This window comes from Prionailurus viverrinus, chromosome B3 (assembly GCF_022837055.1).
Source record: "Prionailurus viverrinus isolate Anna chromosome B3, UM_Priviv_1.0, whole genome shotgun sequence".
Classification (NCBI taxonomy): Eukaryota; Metazoa; Chordata; class Mammalia; order Carnivora; family Felidae; genus Prionailurus; species Prionailurus viverrinus.
The window spans coordinates 140,911,182-140,929,774 of NC_062566.1; the positions used below are offsets into that span (position 1 = coordinate 140,911,182).

The 18,593-nt window shown below is 42.3% G+C and overlaps 1 protein-coding gene across 7 annotated transcripts in view; it reads left to right on the top strand.

Moving 5' to 3' along the window:
• MARK3 (microtubule affinity regulating kinase 3) overlaps nt 1–18,593 on the top strand; it is a 114,045-nt gene that overhangs the window by 81,866 nt on the left and 13,586 nt on the right. For 5 of the 7 annotated variants that reach the window (XM_047861096.1, XM_047861098.1, XM_047861097.1 and 2 more), the window contains 8 exons: nt 2,263–2,319; nt 4,556–4,792; nt 4,955–5,074; nt 5,788–5,887; nt 6,204–6,316; nt 6,840–6,993; nt 11,552–11,769; nt 13,436–13,536. In XM_047861096.1, coding sequence (XP_047717052.1) covers nt 2,263–2,319; nt 4,556–4,792; nt 4,955–5,074; nt 5,788–5,887; nt 6,204–6,316; nt 6,840–6,993; nt 11,552–11,769; nt 13,436–13,536 — 1,100 coding nt within the window. The remainder of the gene's footprint in view (nt 1–2,262; nt 2,320–4,555; nt 4,793–4,954; nt 5,075–5,787; nt 5,888–6,203; nt 6,317–6,839; nt 6,994–11,551; nt 11,770–13,435; nt 13,537–18,593) is intronic. The other 2 variants (XM_047861099.1, XM_047861101.1) reach the window with 1 other exon arrangement.

The following is an 18,593-nucleotide window of genomic DNA, read 5'->3' on the forward strand; positions in this document are numbered from 1 at the left end:
TTATTTGAGGAACCTATTAGTTTGTCCAGGAAAGATAGTGTATGTGCCTTTCCTACGAATGACTTGATTTACACTGCTTACAATTTAATGTAATTCTTTCTTCTTGCCTTAGTATTTCCTTAAGACCCCTCACTTAAGCCTGGAAGGATCAAGTGAGATACTGGTGTTTCCTCTTTGCTCTGATTCGAATAGCCATGCTTTCCAAAAGTTTATAAGCCATCCTTACTTGAATACGTTTTCCTGTTTGTGGCAAAGAAGAAGGTATGCCGTACAAAAAGTACACTTGGTAGGATCATGTTTTGTGTCAGAAATAGGCCTTTCTTTTCACATCCGTTAGCAGGTGATGTCTCCTTCGCCATTCTCCTCCTAGTGACTGCTTGTGTGGTTTTAAGCTTTTGAACAAGAGCTCTGTTGTTTTCAGAGAGAAAGACTAGATTCCCGGCTCCGTCTTCCTTCCTCACCTTCTTCTTAGGGGGTTGGTAACGTTGCTGCCTCTGTTGTCTCCTGTCTGGCTAGAGGCAAATTAGGCTTGTGTTCATATTTCAATCTGGAAAACACACAGATCCTCAGTTTTTGTTTTTTGGTTTTTTTTTTTAAAGAAAGAATTGTTTCTAGCTTAAAAGAATGCAAAAAATACCGCAGTGATTTAAAGTTGACCATTTTCAGGCTATTGTGGCTTTAGGTTCACTTGTTCTAAGGTAGGAGAAGTTCTGTGATCTCTTTCAGGAAGGATGGGAGATGGTCAAATGTGGTTCAAAAACAGAGTTTGGAAATAACCTGTAGGGGAATCTCAGTATGGCGGGAGAGGGAAAATCAGATCAGGCAGAAGGAAGGTAAACTCTACCTGTGTTTCAGGCAATAAACGTGTTTGTCTTGGGAAAACAAAGCAATGTCATTTTCTCAGTTTTCATGCAGACAGACTAGAACAAGTGTAAATGCTAATCCAAGGTAACAAGTGTTCTAAACCGTACTTTACCATTAGAAATTTTCTATTCTTTGTTGGTGATAAGTGGATCTGATCTGATCTTGTGACTGTTCACTTTATGAAGTATGAAGCTGCTTAGTGAAGCCCTGATTTTGACATCACCTCACCCTAACCCCAGTCCAGCTTCTCCTTGATGCTTGTTTTGAACCAAAATGCAAATTGATAAAACAGCCTGGGGTGCCCGGCCGGCTCAATCAGTAGGAGCATGCGACTCTTCAGTGAGCTCATACCACACACTGGGTGCGGAGCCTCCTTAAAAAACAGCCTCTCTGAATGTTTATGTCCAGTGTAGGTGGGTGTGTGGGGCTTACAACTAAAAGCTGATGATGATCTGGAGAAAGCTTTAGAACCCCAGTTTTGTGTGTATGTGGTCATACATAGTTACGCAGGCATAATGCCAACGAAAAGACTAGAAGCAGATACAGTAAAACAACAAGAGATGTTATGAGTCATGTACTTAGATATACCTTTCTGTATTTCCTAAAATTCCTATAATGAGCATCTAAAACTTTCATATTTAGAAAAGGAGACTTCTTAAAAAGTTAGGCGGAAGTGTGAAATTTCAGCAAAATAGTTGTTTAATCAGCAGTACCAATCACAGGAATAATCCAAAGTGGACTAAATAAAAGCATACCATTTGCTGAGTGTGGAAGGGACCCTGACCGATGGAGCACACAACCATTCCATAGTTTGTAGTTCACACGTTACAACAGTTACTCTTCCACTTTGAGGAAGAGGAAACTGATCCTCAGAGAGGTGAAGTAAGTTTTGCTGTCTTTGCACCCGCATCAGCTAAAAGGAAGAGAGTGTTATAAGGAGCAGTCTGACTGGGAAGAGAAGTGATTAACAGAGGAGACCCGACCTGGATGGACGCCTGACCATTGATAGTCTGTAGCTGCCAGTTTGGTTTTGAGTTAATTACATGAGTATGGGAAGCTTGCACCCGAGCCGTCCGATCCTGGGTCTGGGGACAAAGAGGGTCCTCAAGATCCTGGTGATTTGTTGGACCCTGGCACCATTCCCAAAGAACCGGAATGTCAAGGGGTAGGTCCCAAAGGAGACTTTACAGTTAAAACTAGAGAGCAGCGAAAACATCCTCACCCTTCTCTTCTCACCCTCACCCCTGAATTTCTCCGAATTGGAAAGCTCAAAGCACAAGAAAATTACTTTCAGAGATCCACACATTCAGGTGATCGCTAAGTATTCGGCATGTGTGAACATCAATGGAGTCTTTTCTTCTTAATGATGATTAATAACCTTGTGTCTCTCCTGTGCAGATAGTGTCTGCAGTCCAGTACTGCCACCAAAAGCGGATTGTTCACAGAGACCTCAAGGTGAGTTGCGGGGCCCTTAGTCTGTGAGCGTGTGCTCTATCTGCGTGCACTCAGTTTTCCTAGCGGTCACAGATTAGACTGTGTTATTAAATAAGAAAAAAATAGATCCTATAATAATTGATCCTTTTAATCAGGTTTTGGTATTAAGAAGAAAGAAGTGGGAAGTTTATTAAAAATATTTTACATTTCAATTAACGTAGCTCATAGCTGGTCTCTGGAGAAAAACCATCATGCTGCCAAACAGCTGGGGGCCTCCGAGACGTGTGCTGTCACTTGGACAGTGCCCTCCGCGCCACCTGGCCCCCTCTGTTTCTCTGGTCAGCATTGTCTTCTGTTAACAGCAGTGCCGTTGGAGACCTGCTGCACCATCCTTCCTTCGCCTCTGCCCTCGCTCTTGGCATAGGATAAGGTTTTCTAGTTTCCACTGGGCAGGAACTCCTTTGGTTTCCCAGAGTAAGGTGTACCACATGCCCCCTTCCTGTTGTTACGGTCAGTAGGTTGGCCCTGCAGGCCCTGCCTCTGGGTCCTGGGTCCTGACTCCTGTTTCTTCATCCACCCTCTCTACCTGCTGGCTCCTCACCAGCAGCCTTTACAAAAACATGCTCAAGGCTGTACTACCTTCCACCAGAACACCTCTTCACCCCACGTCCCCTTCCAGATACCCTCCGTTTTCTCTCTCCGCCTTTGCCACCTATCTCCCCAAACATTGTCCACATTCCTCCCTGTTTCCCATACCCACCCGTGCTGCTTTCGCACCTGCACTGGTAGCTGCAGTGGCCACCTGCATGCTGGCGAGTCCTGGATCCATGCCTGCAGCCAGAGCTGTCTTCTGCAGTCTGGTGCCCAGCTGTCTGACCACACCACCTGCGCCCCTGCTCAGGTCCACAGCCTGCCTTCTTCATTGCTGCCCCAGAATGTTCACCTCTCGTTCTGGTGCTTGTGTCCCTCGGTGCCTCAGTCTCCTTTGCTCTGCTGCCCTCTCAGCTCCCAGGCCCTTTTGCTAAACCTGTCTTGAGCACACTCTTCTCTGTCCCTGTTACCACTGTTCTCATCTAGACCACCAGCATCTTGTACACTAGCTTCTTGCTTGGTCTTCCCTGCTTCCAATCTTGCTTCTCCCTGTCCTGTCTGTTTTACACATTACAACCACAGTGCTCTTTTAAGAACACAAATAACATTGTCGCTTTCCTGTTTGAGTGACTCTTTAATGGCTTTCCATTGCCATTAGGTTGAAAACTCAAACTTCCTACCAGTCACTCAACTAGCCCTTTGTGATTCAGCCATCGCCATATCCCCTGCACCTCTTTTCCATATACTGTCTTTCAGTTTCTTGAGTAAAACATGGTCTATCTTTCCTCCTGGGTTTTCAGACTGTATTCTGCGGGCCAACACACCCACTACTATTGACCAAGCCTCCAGGCAGTGGCTTCGATTTCGCCCCTCTAGGAGACCTTTCTGCTCCTTCAGTGCTAGGCCCACAACTCCCCACACCTCCTGTCTTGGCACTCAGGTCAGAGTGTGGCTACTTGACTTTCTGCCCTTTCCCCCTCCAACCTATGAGCTCTTTGAGGGCAAGACCCCATCTATCTTATTCATCATTGTACGTCAGACACCATGTCTGTTCCTGGTATGTGATTGGCATGTGGTAAATGTTTGTTGAAATAAATGAAAGTGGCTGGCTCTGTATCTTCTATGAGGCCTAGGTTCTCCCTCGCCAATAATAGCCATTGCACAGCTCTTTGGCAGTTTTTATGAAACATGGTTGTCCACTTAAAACAAGTTTTCATTTTTTAAAAGCTGTTTATCATTATTAATTGAAAAGCTATTTCAAGGGTTGTTTTTTTTTTTTTTAATCATGGGCATTGGTTGTTTAAATTATTGCCAGTTAATCTATACCTCATATCTGTTACTGGTTGTTAATGTTCAAAAAAATTAGAAATTCTGGGGCGCCTGGCTGGCTTAATCAGTAGAGCATCTGACTCTTGGTCCCAGGGTTGTGAGTTTGAGCCCACATTGGGCGTGGCAATTACTTAAAAAAAAAAAAAAGAATTAGAAATGCTAATTATCTTCAGGGCTGGTTTTTTTTTTCCTCTAGAAAGAATGTTTTCTCATTTTATTCATTAGGATATATTAACTTGATATCATTACAGAAAGCTTTTATGAAATGCCTAATTCTGTCACAGTTCTAATTATATTTTGGTTAAATTTCATTTTTGTCTTGATGTTTTCCCTCTAGGCCGAAAATCTATTGTTAGATGCTGATATGAACATTAAAATAGCTGACTTTGGTTTTAGCAATGAATTTACTGTTGGCAGTAAACTGGATACGTTTTGTGGCAGTCCTCCATATGCAGCCCCAGAGCTCTTCCAGGGCAAGAAATACGACGGGCCAGAAGTGGACGTGTGGAGCCTGGGCGTCATCCTCTACACTCTTGTCAGCGGGTCGCTCCCCTTTGACGGACAGAACCTAAAGGTATTAGAACCAGTTGCATCCACGTTCTTCAGAATGCAAAAGATTTTATAAAATGCTGAGGGTTGATATTATAAGAATCTGTCAGTATCATGGGGTCTCACTGGTTCTTTTTTAACCTAAAAGTTGACTCACTAGTTTTCTTTCCTCCCTCCATCCCCAAAGGAACTGAGAGAAAGAGTGTTAAGAGGGAAATACAGAATCCCTTTCTACATGTCCACAGACTGTGAAAACCTTCTCAAACGTTTCCTGGTGCTAAATCCAATAAAACGGGGCACTCTAGAGGTAATTGCATAAGTGCAAAGTAAGTAACAACTTTGGAGGGTCTTTAAGGTATTTGTAGAACTTTGCTTGGTTTGTATGAGAATACTGCCCTGGGGCTTTTAAAGCAGGAATTGAGGCATTAAAACTTTTTTTTTTTTTTTTTTGTAGCTTTTTTTAACGTTTATTTATTTTTGAGAGAAAGAGACAGAGTGGGAGAGGGGCAGAGAGAGAGGGAGACACAGAATCTGAAGCAGACTCCAGGCTCTGAGCTGTCAGCACAGAGCCCCAACATGGGGCTCGAACTCACAAACAGTGGAATCAGATCTGAGCTGAAGTTGGACGCCCAACTGGACTGAGTCACCCAGGTTCCCCAAAACATTTTTTTAATGTTTATCTATTTATTTTGAGAGTGAGAGAGTGACCACACACACGTGGGCATGCAGGGGATTCGGGGGGGGGGGGGGGGGGGGGTTGGGCAGAGAATCCCAAGCAGGCTCCATGCTGTCAGCACAGAGCCCGTTGTGAGCTTTGATCTCACAAGACTGTGATATCATGAACTGAGCTGAAAACAAGAGTCGGACGTTCACTGGCTGAGCCACTCAGGCACCCAGAAACATTTTTTTAAAGTTACCTTTTGAGCTGTAATCCATGAAATGTTGAAAATAATTTTTTCTAAATATTGTGGTTATTAGCATGTTTTATTTTATGCTGCTAATGAACAGTTCACCTTTCAGCAAATCATGAAGGACAGGTGGATCAACGCAGGGCACGAAGAAGATGAACTTAAACCATTTGTTGAACCAGAACTGGACATCTCAGACCAGAAGAGAATAGGTAATTACTCTGTGCCTCCATGCTTGTGTGTGTGCAAGTGACATATTTCTGTTTTGACTCGTATGGATACACCTCAGATGTGAATGGTGGGAAGCGAAACATAAGTTATATGAGTCAGCTTATCTGTTTTGTCATATTAGGAACTCACCTGTAGTTTCCTGTGTTATTCCTTAGTTACTCAGAAGTAAACCAACCGCCCATTTAAATTAGAAAATCTATGATGTTTAGAGTGGAGTAAAGGAAATTATTTTAATATCTAACACAGTGATTTCATATCCAGACAAAACACATCAACTGTATTATGCCCTTCTTTTAGATATTATGGTGGGAATGGGATATTCACAAGAAGAAATTCAAGAATCTCTTAGTAAAATGAAATATGATGAAATCACAGCTACATATTTGTTGTTGGGAAGAAAATCTTCAGAGGTAAGAGTAATTGGAAAAAGCTAATACAACTTTTATGTAAATGATCAGTTTCAAAAGCTCTTTTCTTAGTGTTTATTTTGTTAACATGTATAACATTGGGTATGTAATTTTGAAATTGGCCTGCAAAGGATGAACCTAACTGCTATCACCTTTAGGAGCGCCTGTTTCAACTTTGAGATGGTAACTGTAACATTGGATGTTGTCCCAGACATGAACATCATAAGTTAGCCTGTGGTCATTAATGGTTTGGAAGTGATATAAAGTATCAGGTGAAGTAAATAGAGAGTGTTTTACGTTATTTGAAAAAGCCTAAAAAGCGCATAAGTACCTGTCCTTTCATGCGCTTTTCAGCAGTCAGAAAAATATGTCTGCCCAAATGTAAGGTTGTCGTTCTTGTACATGGTGCTCTTCATCTGTGAGTGAACTGTTTGTGAGAGGTTTATGTGTCACGAGAAGTTTAGTTTCCTAACGTACCATTTGGGTCCGTGTTGTGGTTTGCTCTGTTCTTCTCATTTTCTCTCAGCTGGATGCTAGTGACTCCAGTTCTAGCAGCAATCTCTCACTTGCTAAGGTTAGGCCAAGCAGTGACCTCAACAACAGCACTGGCCAGTCTCCTCACCACAAGGTGCAGAGAAGTGTTTCTTCCAGCCAGAAGCAGAGGCGATACAGTGACCATGGTAAGTTTGAGACTGTTCCACTGTGTTTTCCTTCAGTCTCCCCTTACACAAGAGGCCTCCTAACATTGGGAAGCATCCTTTTGCTTAAGGCCTGTCAGGGTGGGAAAGTGACTTGATTTCCCTTCAGGACTTTTATTTCCTACCAGTCCTGCCAGTGTTGGCCTGATCATCTCCAGGCTCTGATCTCCTTGGTACATTCAGTCCTCTGGGACTCTCGCTTCAGTCTCTGGTTCTCTGTTCACTCCCCTCCCCATCTCTGCATCAGACTTACTTTCCCGAGCATCATTGTCCAGCACTTTCTGCTGTGATGAAAATGTTCTGGATCGATGGTGTCCAACAGAGTAGCCAGTAGCTACACTTGGCTGTTGGGCACTTGAACCAGGGAAATGGTTTTCAGTTTTGTTTAAGTTAAATTTATGTAGCTACACGTGGCCAGCCATAGAGAATGCATAGTACCCCAATTTTGCCATACTTGGTTTAAATTTTTGACCTGGGTCATTGTCAGGTGCACTATGGCCATTGGTGTGTCTGAACACCCTCACTCTTAACATATTCACCATGGAAGTGAATTTTTCATGAGACTCGGGACCCTAAGAGATGTTGGGTACCAAATTTAACAGTTATTCTACCTTCAAGGCAACCCTGTGTTGGAATCCAGACACCCTAGCATGGATGTGTGTTTATTCGCCTGTAACCTGTGAATGTTAATGTTGCAGGTATTTCTTTAATTCCAGCATTTTAAGATCCAGGAACCTAGACCAGTTGGCCTGGTCCTAACTTTTAAAAATACATCCTCGGGGCGCCTGGGTGGCTCAGTCGGTTAAGCGGCCGACTTCGGCTCAGGTCATGATCTCGCAGTCCGTGAGTTCGAGCCCCGCGTCGGGCTCTGTGCTGACAGCTCAGAGCCTGGAGCCTGCTTCAGATTCTGTGTCTCCCTCTCTCTGACCCTCCCCTGTTCATGCTGTGTCTCTCCCTGTGTCAAAAATAAATAAACGTTAAAAAAAAAATTTTTTTTTTTTTTTAAATAAAATTAAAAAAAAATAAATAAAAATACATCCTCTCGGGACACCTGAGTGGCTCAGTTGGTTAAGTGACTGACTTCGCCTCAGGTCATAATCTCACAGTTTGTGAGTTTGAGCCCCACGTTGGGCTTTGTGCTGACAGCTCAGAACCCGGAGCCTGTTTCGGATTCTGTGTCTCCCCCTCTCTCTACCCCTCCCCTGCTCACGCTCTGTGTCTCTCTGTCTCTCAATAATAAATAAATGTTAAAAAAAAATTATTAAAAAAAATTATAAAAATACATCCTCTCACGGAACACCCATTTATTTTTTGTTCAGTTCATTTCCCTTCTCTGGACTTTGTCCGCTTTCATTCTTTCACCTTGAGTTTTGGCGCTTGACGGTGGCACAGAACATTCCTGTGTGTATAGCTTTGGCTTTGTACCAGGAGCGATGACGCTTTGCTCAGTGTCCGTTTCTCTTCCTGTTGATGTGCCGCCTGTCTGTGTGGTCTGGGCTGGTGCAGCACCATGTACTGAAGCTGCCGGTAAACTGTGAGCGTGTCTGCTATTCTAGGACGTAACTGAGAGCCGAGGACCCATTCTGACACTAGGTATGGTGCACATCGCATTTGTAAACCAAGTGTTGATCTGGGTCTCTGTTTCTGTCCATGTTCAGATTAGTTGTTAAGGAGGGATTTTCAACGCCTCTAGACAACAAGGCATTTAGCAAAATGCCTCCAGATTGCTCTGGACCATCCAGTTTAAAGGGAATTATTCCTAAAGTCTTGGAGGGGAAAAACCTGGTAATAGAGTTTTCTCCTGTCTCTAGTGACGATCTTAATAAGTTAATTCTTCTGTACGCATATATATTCCGTTTGGATTGGTAATGCCTTTCTCGCCCAGTTCAGAAAATTTTAGAGCTAAGAAGAGCATTAGACATGGTGTCAGACACTCACCAAATCTCCAATTTTATCAAGAGGGCCCACCACATCTCCCAGGGTTACAAGGATGTGGGAGTACCTGTGGCAGCATGCCCGGACTTCAGGGGCCAGGTCCCGTGGCTCTGCCCACTGACCCACTGATTGCCTCAGGGAGTGCTCTTTGTGTGATGATAACGATCCTTCCTTCTTGGAGCCTCTAATAGCAAAAAGTTCATGAAAGCCACCTCACTGGCTCCATTAGTGGAGCACGCAGCTCTTAATCTCAGAATTGTGAGTTCGAGCCCCATGTTGGGCACGGAGCCTACTTAAAAAAAAAAAAAAAGAAAGAAAAAATAGTACCAAAAAATTTTCATGAAAAGAATATTTCCAGAAATCCAAGTATATATAGAAAGTCACCCAATTCTGTGTTGTTGTTTTTTGTTCTTTATGGGGATGAAGATGGTGGTCAGCAAAGGAAAGATTTTGTTATACCTCTGGCTGTGTAGTTTTAAGGGCTAAGAATGAGGTAGATTCCAAATGCCACGTCTAGTAAAGCACACTCACTTGGTACTGAGTAAAGGCAGACAAGCCTACAGCTAACCCCGCTTTCAGCTTGTCCTTCCTCTTCCTTCTCCCCTTGTTTCCTCCTCCCAGATGCCAGCTGTTTATATAGGCCTGGTTCTATGAAAGTATAACTTAACTTTTATCTGTGGTTCTTAATTTGGGTCCCAGGTGTGAACGCCTGGGATGTGTGCACATATTTTTCTAGGAAAGGTGATATTCGTTCGATTTTCAAAGCGTTCTTTGTCTTAGGGGGAAAAAAAGTAAAGAATCACTGGCTTATTACTCTGGGCACTGGGGCAGTTTGGTAGTGATCAGAAAAAAATAAATCTGTATCCATTTCTCACATCTTACACAAGGGTGGGTTCCACTTGGAATGAAGATGGAAATGTGAAAAACATGGAAATAGTCAAAGAAAACACGAGATAATTTGCTTTTCGCGTTGTAACTTGGACTAGTGACGGTCGTTCTGACCGAAACCCCAACACTAATAGTTATGAAAGAAAAGACATGTTTACCAAGTTTGACTACATAAAAATCACATTTCTCTGTGAGACAGCCACATCACGGAACACTACTCAGCAATAAAAAGGAGCAAAGTATTGATAGGTGCAACCATTTGCATAGATCTCAAAGGAACTACACGGAATGGAAAAAAATCTCAAAAGGTGTTATGAAATTGATTCCATTCATGTAACATTCTGGAAAGGAGAGAATGAGGGATGGAGACCAGACCAGTGATTACCAGGGTTTAGGGAGCTGGAGGCCACGGTGGAGGAGGTGGCTGTGCTGGCAAAGGCAGTCCACACAGTCCTCGGGACAGGACTGCTCTGGCGTGACTGGTGTTGGCCTGGATTTACCAACCAGGTGGTAAATGTGCGTTGGAGCTCAATTTGCCCCGGACGCAAGTGGCTCTGGTGAGACCATGCGGTCTGAGCCAAGTTTCAGAGCAGATCAGCAGTAACCCTGAAAGTGCAGGATGTCCTTAGCTGCCTCATGATTTTGCAAAGAAAGATAAGTGTTAAGGGTAGTATCACGCATGCTTGGTTAATTCTTTGTCTTATGTGGTAGATTTCCCAAACTGGAAGCTTAGTTTTTTTCCTCCCATAAATAAAAACAAACTTTTGTTTACTTTTAATTCAGTTCCAAATAGATTTGCCATTTAGATTTTGTCCAAAAAGTAGTTTTCTTCTACCCCACCCCAACCCCTTTTTAGTACACCTAACGTATAAAGTCTCTTCTACTATAAATGATGAGCATTTGGTGCCATTCTTGAAGATGACCACTGGACAGTATACATAATGAATATATGAGTTATATATGAGTTTGTTCATTTCCAAAATGCTTTGAACTCCAAATTTCCTGTGCTGCCATCGGACTCTCCTGATGCTATTTTGTAGGATATCGGTTAATTGCCCATCCAGGATGTACCTAGGCACACTCCTCCTGCGGTGGGGTGTGATTGGGAACCTCTGCCGCCTTTCCTCCCTGTTGCTTGCATGAGGAACATGCTTTCCTCTGCCTGTGTCACCTTTCCCTGTCTACTCAAATTCCTGTTTATCTAGAAGATTCCGAATGCTTTACAAAAGATCCAGGATAACACTTCAGAAGTAATGACCCATAAGTCTGTACTGTTCTGTTCCAAAAGGTGAACGCATCTTGTGTACAAAAAAGGGTAACTAAGGTTCCCTCAGAGGTACCAGGTGAAGTAGTTCACACTGCCATGATACACATGCACCCACTTAGTTTGTTTGTTATTTGTACAGTAACACTCTAGAGATTGTTTCAGTGGACAACTCTCCCTGAAGGTATTTCTGAAGCACAAGTACTATACAAACTTACTAATAATTTTTTTTTTAATTTTTCAGTAGAAAGGGACAAAAGTGAAATTTCAAAATTGAATTCATTGTATAAGGAAGGACACTATACATGGTGGGAAATCTCTTACAGGATTTTACTGTCTTGTATTTTCTTAGATGATAGCAGTCTTGGGTCATCTTATTAGATACGTTGGTTTTCACAGACTAAAATATAAAACTATATTCTGGCTTTTAAAAAGTAAACTGTTTTATTTTAGCTGGACCAGCTATTCCTTCAGTTGTGGCGTATCCAAAAAGGAGTCAGACCAGCACTGCAGATAGTGACCTCAAAGAAGATGGAATTCCTTCCCGGAAAACAAGCGGCAGTGCTGTCGGAGGAAAGGGAACTGCTCCAGCCAGCCCCATGCTTGGGAATGCAAGTAATCCCAATAAGGCTGACATTCCTGAACGCAAGAAAAGCTCTACTGTCCCTAGTGTGAGTATTGTTAAACTCTAGAGCGTTCCTAAGATTGTAGGGTTAGGGTGGTCTAGACATTTTACTCCCGTGTTCTCAACTACCTGCAGTGCTGTCCCCACCGGGCCACCATGCCCAGTCTCCCCCCTGTAGAGATCACTTTCAGTACCTGTGTTGAAGGGGTTTCTTGCTGCACCCCATCCCACTAGATTAGTGACCCGATCTTTTGTGTCAAGGGCTGTTTCTGGTTATTCCACAAACATCTGAGCTTTAGGTTGTATCAGGTCCTGAGAAATAGAAATGCCTCATAGTCTGAGGAAATAAAACCAAATGGTGACAGTGCCGACAAGAAACCGCAGACAGAAGATGCCTAACGGGTTCTGTGCAGGACTCTGGGAGATCTGATTGCCTGAGGGCCAGGGATGTGGGGGCCAAGGATGTGGTGTGCATCTTCAAAGGGCTCTGACAATAAAGAACATTTGACCAAGTCCTTACCTTGTGCCAAGGACTGTGCCAAATGCTTTTGCATGTACCAGCTAAATTTTAAGGTGGAAAACAATGAAGAAAAGTTAGTCTTTGCCTAAAATTATGTTGCTGATCTGAGTCCATCTCTTAATCCGTATTCTTAACAAAATCCCCTTTAAATAGGTGGTATTTGTTAAAGTCTGTTCAGTTTCAGGAACTTCTCTGTGAATTGAAATGTGTTCTATCTGACCTAATATAGTAATTCTTATTCTTAGCACTCCTGAAGTAATTCTAGAAAGAATTTGCAGAGGATATACAGTCTGAGGGATATTCTGTGACCACATTTTTTTTTCCTGCAAAGTTAACAATGACACAGCCCTCCCTCTACCTCAAAAAAAAAAACAAAACAAAACAAAACAAAAAAAAACCCAGAGTGAGGGACCCACATGGAAGCTCTGCTGCTGCTTTTAGGAGGCTTTTGTATGTGCCGTTCTGGGGATAGGAGCTCATGACAGAGGTCAAAGGGTTTTGTCTGCTCCATCCTCTGACCTTGCGTTCTATCAGAGTAAACCCTGTGTGAAAGGGTTTTTTGTTTTTGTTTTTGTTTGTTTTTTAATAATGTTTATTTTGAGAGAGAGCAAGAGAGCACGCGCGAGCCTGTGAGCAGGGGAGGGGCAGAGAGTGGGAGAAAGAGAATCTCAGACTCCACAATCACTGTCCGTGCGGAACCCACTGTGGGGCCAGAACTCATGAACTGTGAGATCATGACCTGAGCCGAAATCCAGAGTCGGTTCCTTAACTGAGCTGCCCAGGCATCCTGTAAAAGGTTTTTTATTGGCTTTCTAATTCCATAAAATTGGTTTGTCATGTCATAGCCCTACAATTTAAATTCAGTCTCCAGTGGCACCTAGGTGGCTCTGTCAGTTAAGTGTCCAAACTTCAGCTCAGGCCATGATCTCATGGTCCCTGGGTTCAAGCCCCATGTCAGGCTCTGTGCTGACAGCTCGGAGCCTGGAGCCTGCTCCGGATTCTGTCTCCCTCTCTCCCTGCCCCTCCCCCATTCATGTGCACACATGTGCTCTTTCTCAAAAATAAATAAGCATTACAAATAAATTTTAAAATAAGGATTAAATTGTGTGTATTTAGGTAAGAATTTTTTTCTCATTGTACTATACTTATTTCTAAATGGTTTAAGACAAAAATGGGCCCCCCTTTTTTATAGAGTAATACAGCAGCTGGTGGAATGACACGGCGCAATACTTACGTCTGCAGTGAAAGAACTACAGCCGACAGACATTCAGTAATTCAGAATGGGAAAGAAAGGTACGAAATTTTACCTGTTTGCAAGAAAATTTGTTTTTCGCAAAAGAAATGGAAGTTACTTCTTAGTTTTTAGAATCAAAATTCAGATGATAATCGTGAAGTGTTCTTCACGGTAAGTTAAATTTAAGTGCAGATTTTTTTAGTGAGATACTAGACTTCCAAATTCCTCTTACTGTCCAGAGCCTGTCCTCCTGGCAGGCTGCGTGTGATGGTTGAAAGGGTTGGGTGAAACCAGAGAGCTTTCCCACAGGACACAGATCTGAAGCGGTGGTGTCATTCCAGAATAGCAAATAGGGAAATGTGTATTATGCTGTGTACAGTAATAACTTGAACAAAGGGTAGAGCGGGGAGGGATAAGGACCTGAGGTGCAGGGGACCGTGCCTCTAGAGGACAGTGGGAGGTAGGGTGAGTGAGCCTCAGTCACAGGCCAGCAGTCTGCCAGAGGAGCCAAGGGGACAAGCAGTAACACAGTCTCCACCTTGGACACACTCGAGAACCCCAGGAAGATGTAGAGAGTAGTCTTCTGGATGATTTTCATTTTAATCTGGCAGGGAAGCAGGCACACATAGGGTAAGTACAGTTTAAAATACAAATAAAGTAATATGTCAATAAGGAGAGAATTATATCATGCAAACAACTTTGTTAGAGTTACCAAATAAGAAATAAGGTGGGGGGGTGGGGGCACCTGGCTGGCCATTTAGTGGAGCATGTGACTCTTGATCTCAAGGTTGTAAATTCAAGCCCCACGTTGGGCGTAGAGATTACCTAAAAATAATAAAAAAGTCTTGGGGCACCTGGGTGACTCCGTCAGTTAAGCGTCTGGCTCTTGATTCTGGCTCAGGTCATGATCTGACTGTTTATGAGCTCTACGCTGACAATGTGGAGCCTGCTTGGAATTCTCTCTCCCTCCCTTTCTGCCCCTCTCCCGCATGCAGGCGTGCACTCTCTCTCTTACTCTCTCTCTCAAAATAAATATATATGTGTAAAAAAAAAAATGTTTACTACAAAAATAATAAAAATTTTAAAAAGAAAAAAGCTGAGTGGGATTAAGTAGGTCCAAAGACCGTAGTTTGTGGGGAGAGAAAAAAGAGAAGTTGAGATTGGTGGAGTAAATGTATTCTGTATGGACAAATTTCTCAGGCAGGCATGGATCTTCCTTCTTCCTTTTGGTAAGAATAGTGTATAAATTAAATTCAAAGGGTGAGATAAAGCTACAGCAACCAGTTAAAGTTCTGTGGTAGAAATCCATAAAGTAATTCCTGCCATCTTTAATTGTCCCTTGGCCCCCTAACTTGAACATTGTCTGGTCTCGTCACTTGCCCCATGTGTGGCATCAAAATGGTTTCTTTTTTTCTGACATTTACTCTCTGATACTGCATTGTATGGTTTCTGTTCCGTTTAGATCTCACTAGTCAAATGTTTGATCACTAACTTCTGTGACAGCCTGAACAAAAATTCTTCTTTCCTTTTTCATCCTTAAAACCAGACTGTTTATAACTTCTCTCTTCCATACACCACTGAACTCTGAATTTGACATGAAGGTAAAAGCTTATTGTGGAAGATTATGTTGATTTTTCAGAGCATTTTTAGAAATATTTACATTCTAGTGCTCTCTTGTCTGATTCCTATTTGTGTGCTTGTTTTAACACCTTTTCTTTATGATTAAAATCTATTAATAACTTGAGTATATTATAGTAGCTGTGCTAGATAGCTTACAAATATGATTGGTATATTTATTTTCTAATAGTATAGTTTATTCTCTAGTAAAGTTTCTTTTATTAGTTACATTCTCAAGTCTACCAAATTTCATCTAGTTCAAGAGGATATCAGTAGGAGACTTAATTAGGAGTTTCTAATATAAATGTTGCTTCATGATTCTTCTTTCTTTTGGAAATTCTTCTAAGTTGTTCAGCTCTTCTGTCAGATGCCTTTTGAACTTTGAAAGTACAATTCTCAGGGCGCCTGGGTGGCTCAGTTGGTTTAGGGTCTGACTTTGGCTCAGGTCATGATCTCACAGCTCATGGGTTCGAGCCCCGCGTTGGGCTCTGTGCTGACAGCTCAGAGCCTGGAGCCTGCTCTGGATTCTGTGTCTCCTTCTGTCTCTGCCCCTGTCCTGCTCACACTTCCTCTCTCTCTGTCTCTCAAAAATGAATAAAGGTTAAAAAAAAAATTTTTTTTTAAAGTACAATTCTCTGAAGTTCAGGGTCAGACTTTTTTTTTTTTTAATGTTTATTTTTGAGAGAGAGAAAGAGAGACAGAGTGCAAACAAGGAAGGGATAGAGAGAGAGGGAGACACAGAATCTGGAGCAGGCTGCAGTCTCTGAGCTGGCAGCACAGAGCCTGACATGGGGCTCGAACCCACAAACCGTGAGATCATGACCTGAGCTGAAGTCTGTCGCTTAACTGACTGAGCCCCCAGGTGCCCCTCAGGGTCAAACTTTTTAAAAAGGCCGTTAAGGATGAAGATCTACTCTCTGCTACCCGGCTTGTGTTTGTGTGTGCGCACATGCTCTTCTAACCCTTCCTTCCTGCAGTTATCCAATTCACTCTTTGGAAAGAGTTTGAAGAATTCTCTGATTTTTTTGGAATCATTACCCTTGTGTCCTCCCTGCCCACACCTTCCCTATTGAGCTGACTCCTCCTTATCCCAACCTAGGCCTCACCGCTTTCATTAGCTTCAGTCACTTAAACGCTTTGCTTTTGAAAATGTTGTTTCTATCTTTAGCCAAACAGAGCCTCGGTGCCAAACCACACAAGATTGGGCCCTTAATTTTTATAATCTCTAGATTTTCTTTTTCTATCATACAAGTTAATGGAAGAACTGTGGAAAATTATTGGAGGGTGTGAATGCTAAAGTAGTCATATTTTTTACTCTCAGAGCACGAAATGTGACTTTTTTCACCTGTGAAATAGATGCTGAAAGATAAATTCGATGCACTGGACCTTCTCTGTGCACAGATGACTTCTTAGGGAAATTACTGCTTTCTTCTCTCTCATATGGATCTCTTACTCTTTAAATACTGGTGAGCTGCAGATGCCGGGGTCCATGTTAACTTCTGAAAGGACATTCGTTTCATGTTTAACCGTAAATATATGGGATTTTTTTTCATGTATGTGTGTGTATGTGTGTGTGTATGTTTATACAGAATTCCAGTATGAGCATGATCATGCTAGTGAAAACTATGTGTGTTTACAACCAAAGGCTATACGTGCCCCAAACAAGCTGGTTTTCAGCTGTCTTCAGAATCCTGCTGTGAGCAGTGAGCACGAGATGAGGTTTTCAAGCCTCGCCACCGGCCATGTGATCATTTTTTTCATTTTAAAATTAATTTTATGCATTGATTCTTACTAGTGCTGTTTATCAGCCTCACTGTATGAAAAATAATGCTAATCAGTGTTGTTAAAGGGACAGAAGTTACAAGTTTTGGCAAACTGTTGCTTTGGCTTGAGCACCTGTGAGTAGTTTTCTAAGGAAGACTGTTGTTTTGACACCAGGCATGCTGAAGTCCAGCTTATTTTCTGCTACATGTTCTGGTATAATTACTCTACCTTCTTTTGATGGCAGACTCTGAAGATGGCCCGATTTCAAATTGACTAACAGTCAGTACAAAGTAGGCATGAGAAAGTGTAATTACATCTTCAGTTGTAAGATTCTGTCAGAATCACGTAGGTTTTTATAATGAGTCTTAAACCACTGAGCACAGGCACTGACACATAATGCTTAACAAAAAACTAGCTTATCGAAGTACTGGTAATAAACCATTCTGATGGGAATGTAAAAATTTTCTGAGTTTACACTCACTTTTTGACTTAATAATTTTGCTAACCAACACAAATAACATGGACTCTGCCCTGCTTTTTCATATGCTTCTAGATAGTTACAGAAGACTGTTTAAAAAAAGGACTGTTGCAAATGTATTCATTTGAATACCCCTGAAGAAGGAGTGTGATATGATTATAATAAAGCACAACAGAACAGAATCTTTTTTTAAGTTTATTTATTTTTAGAGAGCATGCAAGTTGGGGAGGGGCAGAGAGAAAGAGAGAATCCCAAGCAGACTCCACCCTACCAGCACAGCACAGAACCCGACGTTGGGGCTCAAACTCATAAACCACGAGATCATGACCTGGGCTGAAATCAGACACTCAACTCACTGAGCTACCCAGGCGCCCCAACAGAATCTTTTCAAATAAATTTTAGGCATTTGATATTCTAGATAAGATTTTATAAGTGTAAAATGGCTCTATTATTTTATCCATTTGTCATGCATCAAGGCACAGGGATTGAGCAGAGAAAGTGTGATCACAGTTCACACATGTATCTTTACTTTTAATTTTGCTTTTTCCCAGTCACTGAGTATAGTTTGAATCAGCACCCCAGAACATTTCATGTCAGAATGTTCTGCTGTGGGAGAGATGTCCTGTCAAATTGAAAATACCTGTCCTTGGGGAGCCTGGGTGGCTCACTTGGTTAAGCATCCAGCTCTTGGTCTCGGCTCAAGTCATGATCTCAAAATTCGTGGGGTCGAGCCCCATGTTGGGCTCCACGCTGACAGCACAGAGCCTGCTTGGGATTCTCTCTCTCTTGTCTTTCCCCTGCTTGTATGTGTGTGTTTTCCCTCTCTCTCAAAATAAATAAACATTTGAAAAAGTAGAAAATACCTGTCCTTTAGTCACCGTAAGTGGATTAGAATTTTAGAAAAAAGATAGTCAGACATAAGTACAAAGCAGTTAGGATTAAGTTTCTAAAATAATTCATTTAATTGCATTTAGGATTATTGTGTCAAAAAACTTAATAATTTATAATGAAAATATCAATTTACACTTCATTTTTAGGAAGGTCTCTGAGAACGGTCAGTTTCTTTGCTGTGAAGTGTGTGTCCGGTCTTGCTATGCTTCTGTGCCCTGTGGATCTTGCCTGTGCTGGGCAGCCTACAAGCGGCGTGTCTCAGGAGGAGTAGATCAAGCATCTTCTGCTCTATATGCTGACGAAAAGCCCTTGCCTTCTTCTGAGTCTGTGGGATCTTTTGTATTCTCCAGGGAAGGAAACAGATAA